The following is a 9,101-nucleotide window of genomic DNA, read 5'->3' as shown; positions in this document are numbered from 1 at the left end:
TATGTGGGCATGTAACTCAACTCAAGCCAGGAAGCTATGGTATCATCGTCTGAATGAAAGATGGCCTTCACGTCTGCCCGACTTTGAACTGTTATTCATTATTATTCACAGACCTTTTCTATCTTTCTGCCTACAACAGTAATACTACTCATACTTCCTGTAGCATAAAGGTTATTCAGCCGCTTAATGCAACAAGGTTTATCCTACATCAATACGTCTCAGTAGATGATGCACTCTCTTTAAACTAAGTTGTTGTTCTTTAACAAATATTCTAGAAGAAACTGTGAATTCAAAACAAAAGGCTTAAAAACTAAAAATGTTTCTCTCAGAGCGAGCGATAAGAGTGATCACCTCATTCAGCCAGTCATTCAGCCAGTCATTCATTCATTCAGCCAGTCATTCATTCATTCAGCCAGTCATTCATTCAGCCAGTCATTCATTCATTCATTCAGCCAGTCATTCATTCAGCCAGTCATTCATTCAGCCAGTCATTCATTCATTCATTCATTCAGCCAGTCGTTCATTCATTCAGCCAGTCATTCATTCAGCCAGTCATTCATTCATTCATTCAGCCAGTCATTCATTCAGCCAGTCATTCATTCATTCATTCATTCAGCCAGTCATTCATTCAGCCAGTCATTCATTCATTCATTCAGCCAGTCATTCATTCAGCCAGCCAGTCATTCATTCATTCAGCCAGTCATTCATTCATTCAGCCAGTCATTCATTCATTCACCCAGTCATTCATTCAGCCAGTCATTCATTCAGCCAGTCATTCATTCAGCCACACAGAGCCCGGAGCCAGAGACTAGCATTGACTATTGTACCAAAGAAAAGTTCAAATAAAGATACGAGGAGGAAGAAGAAACGACATGACAAACACTTTGAGCTTTCAAGTAATGTTGAGCCATGTTGTTGTTATTGTTGTTATTGAGCAGGGTCTCATCAGTACTCAGTATCATTACTATCAACATCACCAGTATCATCAATACTCTGTGTCGGATCCGTCGGCCGGGTCGGTGTTTCGAGACAGCATGTAGTTGTCCATGTCGATGGAGGGACAGTTGTGGATGGAGTAACGCAGCCTCTCGGCCAGGATGGCCTGGCTGGTGTAGGGAGGCAGACGCAGCTGGAAGAAACACGTCTGGGCTGTGGGGAGCCCGTTCACAGGCTGAGGAGAAGAGGGAAGAGGGGTTCACAGGGAAGGAGAAGAGGGAAGAGGGGTTCACAGGGAAGGAGAAGAGGGAAGAGGGGTTCACAGTGAAGGAGAAGAGGGAAGAGGGGTTCACAGGGAAGGAGAAGATGGAAGAGGGGTTCACAGTGAAGGAGAAGAGGGGTTCACAGGGAAGGAGAAGATGGAAGAGGGGTTCACAGGGAAGGAGAAGAGGGAAGAGGGGTTCACAGTGAAGGAGAAGAGGGAAGAGGGGATCACAGTGAAGGAGAAGAGGGAAGAGGGGTTCACAGTGAAGGAGAAGATGGAAGAGGGGTTCACAGGGAAGGAGAAGATGGAAGAGGGGTTCACAGTGAAGGAGAAGAGGGGTTCACAGGGAAGGAGAAGATGGAAGAGGGGTTCACAGTGAAGGAGAAGAGGGAAGAGGGGTTCACAGTGAAGGAGAAGAGGGAAGAGGGGATCACAGTGAAGGAGAAGAGGGAAGAGGGGTTCACAGTGAAGGAGAAGATGGAAGAGGGGTTCACAGGGAAGGAGAAGATGGAAGAGGGGTTCACAGGGAAGGAGAAGAGGGGTTCATAGTGAAGGAGAAGATGGAAGAGGGGTTCACAGTGAAGGAGAAGATGGAAGAGGGGTTCACAGTGAAGGAGAAGAGGGAAGAGGGGTTCACAGTGAAGGAGAAGATGGAAGAGGGGTTCACAGGGAAGGAGAAGAGGGGCTCACAGTGAAGGAGAAGATGGAAGAGGGGTTCACAGGGAAGGAGAAGATGGAAGAGGGGTTCACAGTGAAGGAGAAGAGGGAAGAGGGGTTCACAGTGAAGGAGAAGAGGGGTTCACAGTGAAGGAGAAGATGGAAGAGGGGTTCACAGTGAAGGAGAAGAGGGAAGAGGGGTTCACAGGGAAGGAGAAGAGGGAAGAGGGGTTCACAGGGAAGGAGAAGAGGGGTTCACAGTGAAGGAGAAGAGGGGTTCACAGGGAAGGAGAAGAGGGAAGAGGGGTTCACAGGGAAGGAGAAGAGGGAAGAGGGGTTCACAGTGAAGGAGAAGAGGGGTTCACAGGGAAGGAGAAGAGGGGTTCAAAGTGAAGGAGAAGAGGGGTTCAAAGTGAAGGAGAAGAGGGGTTCACAGTGAAGGAGAAGAGGGGTTCAAAGTGAAGGAGAAGAGGGGTTCACAGTGAAGGAGAAGAGGGGTTCACAGGGAAGGAGAAGAGGGGTTCACAGTGAAGGAGAAGAGGGGTTCACAGTGAAGGAGAAGAGGGGTTCAAAGTGAAGGAGAAGAGGGGTTCACAGTGAAGGAGAAGAGGGGTTCACAGTGAAGGAGAAGAGGGGTTCAAAGTGAAGGAGAAGAGGGGTTCACAGTGAAGGAGGAGAGGGGTTCACAGTGAAGGAGGAGAGGGGTTCACAGTGAAGGAGAAGAGGGGTTCACAGTGAAGGAGGAGAGGGGTTCACAGTGAAGGAGAAGAGGGAAGAGGGGTTCACAGTGAAGGAGAAGAGGGGTTCACAGTGAAGGGGAAGAGGGGTTCACAGTGAAGGAGAAGAGGGAAGAGGGGATCACAGTGAAGGAGAAGAGGGAAGAGGGGTTCACAGTGAAGGAGAAGATGGAAGAGGGGTTCACAGGGAAGGAGAAGATGGAAGAGGGGTTCACAGTGAAGGAGAAGAGGGGTTCACAGGGAAGGAGAAGATGGAAGAGGGGTTCACAGTGAAGGAGAAGAGGGAAGAGGGGTTCACAGTGAAGGAGAAGAGGGAAGAGGGGATCACAGTGAAGGAGAAGAGGGAAGAGGGGTTCACAGTGAAGGAGAAGATGGAAGAGGGGTTCACAGGGAAGGAGAAGATGGAAGAGGGGTTCACAGGGAAGGAGAAGAGGGGTTCATAGTGAAGGAGAAGATGGAAGAGGGGTTCACAGTGAAGGAGAAGATGGAAGAGGGGTTCACAGTGAAGGAGAAGAGGGAAGAGGGGTTCACAGTGAAGGAGAAGATGGAAGAGGGGTTCACAGGGAAGGAGAAGAGGGGCTCACAGTGAAGGAGAAGATGGAAGAGGGGTTCACAGGGAAGGAGAAGATGGAAGAGGGGTTCACAGTGAAGGAGAAGAGGGAAGAGGGGTTCACAGTGAAGGAGAAGAGGGGTTCACAGTGAAGGAGAAGATGGAAGAGGGGTTCACAGTGAAGGAGAAGAGGGAAGAGGGGTTCACAGGGAAGGAGAAGAGGGAAGAGGGGTTCACAGGGAAGGAGAAGAGGGGTTCACAGTGAAGGAGAAGAGGGGTTCACAGGGAAGGAGAAGAGGGAAGAGGGGTTCACAGGGAAGGAGAAGAGGGAAGAGGGGTTCACAGTGAAGGAGAAGAGGGGTTCACAGGGAAGGAGAAGAGGGGTTCAAAGTGAAGGAGAAGAGGGGTTCAAAGTGAAGGAGAAGAGGGGTTCACAGTGAAGGAGAAGAGGGGTTCAAAGTGAAGGAGAAGAGGGGTTCACAGTGAAGGAGAAGAGGGGTTCACAGGGAAGGAGAAGAGGGGTTCACAGTGAAGGAGAAGAGGGGTTCACAGTGAAGGAGAAGAGGGGTTCAAAGTGAAGGAGAAGAGGGGTTCACAGTGAAGGAGGAGAGGGGTTCACAGTGAAGGAGGAGAGGGGTTCACAGTGAAGGAGAAGAGGGGTTCACAGTGAAGGAGGAGAGGGGTTCACAGTGAAGGAGAAGAGGGAAGAGGGGTTCACAGTGAAGGAGAAGAGGGGTTCACAGTGAAGGAGAAGAGGGGTTCACAGTGAAGGAGAAGAGGGAAGAGGGGTTCACAGTGAAGGGGAAGAGGGGTTCACAGTGAAGGAGAAGAGGGAAGAGGGGTTCCCAGTGAAGGAGTAGAGGGGTTCACAGTGAAGGAGGAGAGGGGTTCACAGTGAAGGAGAAGAGGGGTTCACAGGGAAGGAGAAGAGGGGTTCACAGTGAAGGAGAAGAGGGAAGAGGGGTTCACAGGGAAGGAGAAGAGGGAAGAGGGGTTCACAGGGAAGGAGAAGAGGGGTTCACAGTGAAGGAGAAGAGGGGTTCACAGGGAAGGAGAAGAGGGAAGAGGGGTTCACAGTGAAGGAGAAGAGGGGTTCACAGGGAAGGAGAAGAGGGGTTCAAAGTGAAGGAGAAGAGGGGTTCAAAGTGAAGGAGAAGAGGGGTTCACAGTGAAGGAGAAGAGGGGTTCACAGGGAAGGAGAAGAGGGGTTCACAGTGAAGGAGAAGAGGGGTTCACAGTGAAGGAGGAGAGGGGTTCACAGTGAAGGAGAAGAGGGGTTCACAGTGAAGGAGAAGAGGGGTTCACAGTGAAGGAGAAGAGGGGTTCACAGTGAAGGAGAAGAGGGGTTCACAGTGAAGGAGAAGAGGGGTTCACAGTGAAGGAGAAGAGGGAAGAGGGGTTCACAGTGAAGGAGAAGAGGGGTTCACAGTGAAGGAGAAGAGGGAAGAGGGGTTCCCAGTGAAGGAGTAGAGGGGTTCACAGTGAAGGAGGAGAGGGGTTCACAGTGAAGGAGGAGAGGGGTTCACAGTGAAGGAGGAGAGGGGTTCACAGTCAAGGAGAAGAGGGGTTCACAGTCAAGGAGAAGAGGGGTTCACAGTGAAGGAGAAGAGGGGTTCACAGTGAAGGAGAAGAGGGGTTCACAGTGAAGGAGAAGAGGGGTTCACAGTGAAGGAGAAGAGGGGTTGTTTTTACCTTTTATTAAGTTGTGAAAAAAGTACTGAGAGTGGAGTACACAGATGACCCAAATACTGTATGTTTTATATACAACACAAGTAACCTGATTAATTAGCCTGGTCCCAGATCTGTTCATATCATCTTGCCAACTCTTATGGTCATTGGCGAGACAGCACCCCTGGATCTGGGACCAGGCTAGGGATTAATGTCACTCAAACTGAAATAAAACTGAGTACTTACCCTGTCAACCTTGATGATCTGGAACTTCTGAGTGATGTCAGCGGGGTTGGAGGGCAGTCTGGACCTTCCGGACACGAAGCGCAGGAATAGAACCCGCTCCTCATTGGCAAACTCCTCCAGACTCTGCCACAGCCAGCCAATCAGCTGGTGACTGTCTGTGATGTCGCGGTATCGGACTACTTTCTTGAGCATCTCCACGGAGACCTCGGGCAGACCGCAGACCAGCTGTTCTAGCTGGCGCGCCGTGAGGAGGGAGAGGAGAGGCACCGGGATGATGGAGGACATCCCCTCTCTCACCGCTGCTACCTGCACAGGTAAACAACAACGTGACCGAGCGCAGACCAGCTGGAACCATCACAACAGCCGGGACAGACACAGCACAACGACGATACAGCAGTGTACGACAACACTACCTGTCTGTCCATCTCGTGCAGACGGTAGTCCAGAGTCCTCTCTACGTAGTCACTCTTGTTGGAGAAGGTGAGAGAGATGTTGTGTCCCCCAGGGACCACCGGCACCAGCTTCCCATCTGCACTGTGGGCCATGAACGAGTCCAGAGGAATCATCTGGAGACAGACAGACAGACAGACAGAACACATTACACATAACTCTCAGAACACAGTGACAGATGTGATCCCTTTTTATGGTGTATGAAAACAAACTGAAAAGAGAAATTGCTAAGTAGTCTGGAAAAATGTCTGGGGGGGGGGGGATCAGGAAAAATGACATCCCTGCAGCAGGAACCTGGTGATGCAGGTCAGTTTGAACATGCCACTGGCTAAAGTCAGCAAAGAGCGGGATCTAGCTGCATAAACCAGTTTCCCGGAAACAGATTACGCCTAGTCATGGACTAAAAAGCACGTTCAATAGAGAACACCCATTGCGTTCAATAGAGAACACCCATAGTGTTCAATAGAGAACACCCATAGTGTTCAATAGAGAACACCCATAGTGTTCAATAGAGAACACCCATAGTGTTCAATAGAGAACACCCATAGTGTTCAATAGAGAACACCCATAGTGTTCAATAGAGAACACCCATAGTGTTCAATAGAAAACACCCATAGTGTTCAATAGAAAACACCCATAGTGTTCAATAGAAAACACCCATAGTGTTCAATAGAGAACACCCATAGTGTTCAATAGAGAACACTCATAGTGTTCAATAGAGAACACCCATAGTGTTCAATAGAAAACACCCATAGCGTTCAATAGAAAACACCCATTGCGTTCAATAGAGAACACCCATTGCGTTCAATAGAGAACACCCATTGCGTTCAATAGAGAACACCCATTGCCTTCAATAGAAAACACCCATTGCGTTCAATAGAGAACACCCATAGTGTTCAATAGAGAACACCCATAGTGTTCAATAGAGAACACCCATAGTGTTCAATAGAGAACACCCATTGCGTTCAATAGAGAACACCCATAGTGTTCAATAGAGAACACCCATAGTGTTCAATAGAGAACACCCATTGCGTTCAATAGAGAACACCCATAGTGTTCAATAGAGAACACCCATAGTGTTCAATAGAGAACACCCATTGCGTTCAATAGAGAACACCCATTGCAAACGAATAGCTTTTCAGTCCAGAACTAGCTAAGGTTAATCTCTTGTCTGGGAAACAGCCCCTGTATGCATCATATCCTCCCTCACCACGTGGAAGTTGTCCTCTGTGATGCCGCTGTTGTCCAGGTGCCGGATGCCGTGCAGGGAGCGGTAGGTAAGCAGGTCCACCTCCTCCAGGTCCGGCCCACACAGGGGAATACAACACAGCTGCTTCCACACCCAGGGGGCCAGGTGCAGGTCCAGGGGCTTCTTGGTACGGATGGCCACCGCCATCAGGATGCCTAGGAAACGGAACTGGACCATGTGGTCTTCAGAGACTGCCGCTGGGTTCAGCAGGAACCTGACAGGGGGAATTAGAATCAGATTGTTTAACCAAAACTCCAGGAGAAACACAAGACAGGAAAGGCCTATTGGTTCACTTCACACACAGTGGGAGCTTTCGCAGCAGGCAAAGGTGGCTGAAATGATGTCATTACGTCACATAATCCAATCAAACCCCGGGAGACACCAGATCCCAGCGGGCAAAGCCGGTGTACAGTACGTCATCACAAGCAGAAACCTCCCCAGGGCCTGGTTGCATAAAACATCATAAGTGTTTCCCTTAAGGAATACTTTTCCCTTACCCGAGGAAATGTTTTTAAGGGTGTTGCATAGAGCCCCTAAAACATGTCCTTAGGTAAGGTCATCATTTAAGTGGTTTTACGGTAGTTTGAAGGCATGTATGGCAGAAAGAGTCTCTTGGTTACCGTGGAGACAACCTTCACTGACTGAATCTCTCGTCAAAGAGAAAATATAGCTTCTACATTCAAGACATGAAAAACAAATTGATTCAGAAGATAAAAAAAGACATTTCACATCAAAGTAGACTACAGAGTAGGTTATCCTTCAAATGATGTGTGGAACTGAAGGAAAAGGAAGGATTTAACTTTAGGATGGTTAATGCATCCAGCCCCAGGTCTATTGCTTCACTATGCACATGGTAGGCAGAGCTTAGATTTAAAGGAACTCACAGCTGGTAAGATCGATGGCTTTACCATGAAAAGGAATATCAAGACAAAGACTATGAGACCGTGTTTGGAGAGCAGAGAGAGAACATGAGACCGTGTGGAGAGCAGAGAGAGAACATGAGACCACGTGGAGAGCAGAAAGAGAACATGAGACCGTGTGGAGAGCAGAGAGAGAACATGAGACCGTGTGGAGAGCAGAGAGAGAACATGAGACCGTGTGGAGAGCAGAGAGAGAACATGAGACCGTGTGGAGAGCAGAGATAATATGAGACCACGTGGAGAGCAGAGAGAAAACATGAGACCGTGTGGAGAGCAGAGATAATATGAGACCACGTGGAGAGCAGAGAGAAAACATGAGACCGTGTGGAGAGCAGAGATAATATGAGACGACGTGGAGAGGAGAGAGAAAACATGAGACCGTGTGGAGAGCAGAGATAATATGAGACCACGTGGAGAGCAGAGAGAAAACATGAGACCGTGTGGAGAGCAGAGATAATATGAGACCACGTGGAGAGGAGAGAGAAAACATGAGACCGTGTGGAGAGCAGAGATAATATGAGACCACGTGGAGAGCAGAGAGAAAACATGAGACCGTGTGGAGAGCAGAGATAATATGAGACCACGTGGAAAGGAGAGAGAAAATATGAGACCGTGTGTGGAGAGCAGAGAGAGAATATGAGACTGTGTGGAGAGCAGAGAGAGAACATGAGACCGTGTGGAGAGCAGAGAGAGAACAAGAGACCGCGTGGAGAGCAGAGATAATATGAGACCACGTGGAGAGCAGAGAGATAATATGAGACCACGTGGAGAGCAGAAAGAGAACATGAGACCACGTGGAGAGCAAAGTCTCATGACGTACCTGTCGGTGTTACTTCCCACATCAGTAGAGCTGTTGGGGGTGTGAATGAGCAGATCAACCACACCAGACTGCAACTCCTGAGAATGTCACAGCAAGACATACATATTCATCTTTTCACATCAAACATGCACGTACAATGAGCAGGGTTGAGGTCCATTTCATATCAATGAATTCAGAAAGTGAACTGAAATTCAAAAAAACCTCAGTAAAATAATTATAATTTCAGTTAGGTTTCTGAATATATGGAGTAGAAATTGAATTATCTTTGTTCAAAAAAAGCTGACCTTGAACCAGGGTCCTACCTGACACATCTCCGTGATGGTATCATCAAACACACCCCCTGCGTCGTCAGCCCCCTCCCCCACCAGCTTGACCTTCCAGTCCCTGGAGGGCAGCCTCAGCTCCAGGGGGTTCAGAGAGACCACCTGCTTGGCGATCTGCACAAAGATGGGCTTGCTGGAGCGCCCCCTGTGGTGCGGGGGACAATGGGCATTGTTACTGTTAATCATTGAGAAGTACTAATATCAATCAGCATCGGAAACTAAAATGCAGCATTGCATGGGGGGCTAACCCAAGGGTAATGTACTGTCAATCATCTTCAAC

General features: G+C 48.9%; 1 protein-coding gene across 6 annotated transcripts in view; it reads right to left on the bottom strand.

The window, feature by feature from the left end:
* Positions 1 to 912: 912 nt before the first annotated feature.
* LOC110536778 (probable E3 ubiquitin-protein ligase HERC1) overlaps positions 913 to 9,101 on the bottom strand; it is a 102,210-nt gene continuing 94,021 nt past the window's right edge. For all 6 annotated transcript variants that reach the window (XM_036936839.1, XM_036936833.1, XM_036936836.1 and 3 more), the window contains exons 76-81: positions 8,801 to 8,966; positions 8,499 to 8,575; positions 6,720 to 6,972; positions 5,473 to 5,625; positions 5,060 to 5,365; positions 913 to 1,171 (exon numbers count right to left, since the gene is read on the bottom strand). In XM_036936839.1, coding sequence (XP_036792734.1) covers positions 986 to 1,171; positions 5,060 to 5,365; positions 5,473 to 5,625; positions 6,720 to 6,972; positions 8,499 to 8,575; positions 8,801 to 8,966 — 1,141 coding nt within the window. In that variant the 3' untranslated portion in view covers positions 913 to 985. The remainder of the gene's footprint in view (positions 1,172 to 5,059; positions 5,366 to 5,472; positions 5,626 to 6,719; positions 6,973 to 8,498; positions 8,576 to 8,800; positions 8,967 to 9,101) is intronic.

The sequence above is a fragment of the Oncorhynchus mykiss genome, chromosome 12 (assembly GCF_013265735.2).
Source record: "Oncorhynchus mykiss isolate Arlee chromosome 12, USDA_OmykA_1.1, whole genome shotgun sequence".
Taxonomy (NCBI): domain Eukaryota; kingdom Metazoa; phylum Chordata; class Actinopteri; order Salmoniformes; family Salmonidae; genus Oncorhynchus; species Oncorhynchus mykiss.
Note: the sequence above shows the minus strand (reverse complement) of the source record. Positions and strands in the feature narration are given on the sequence as shown.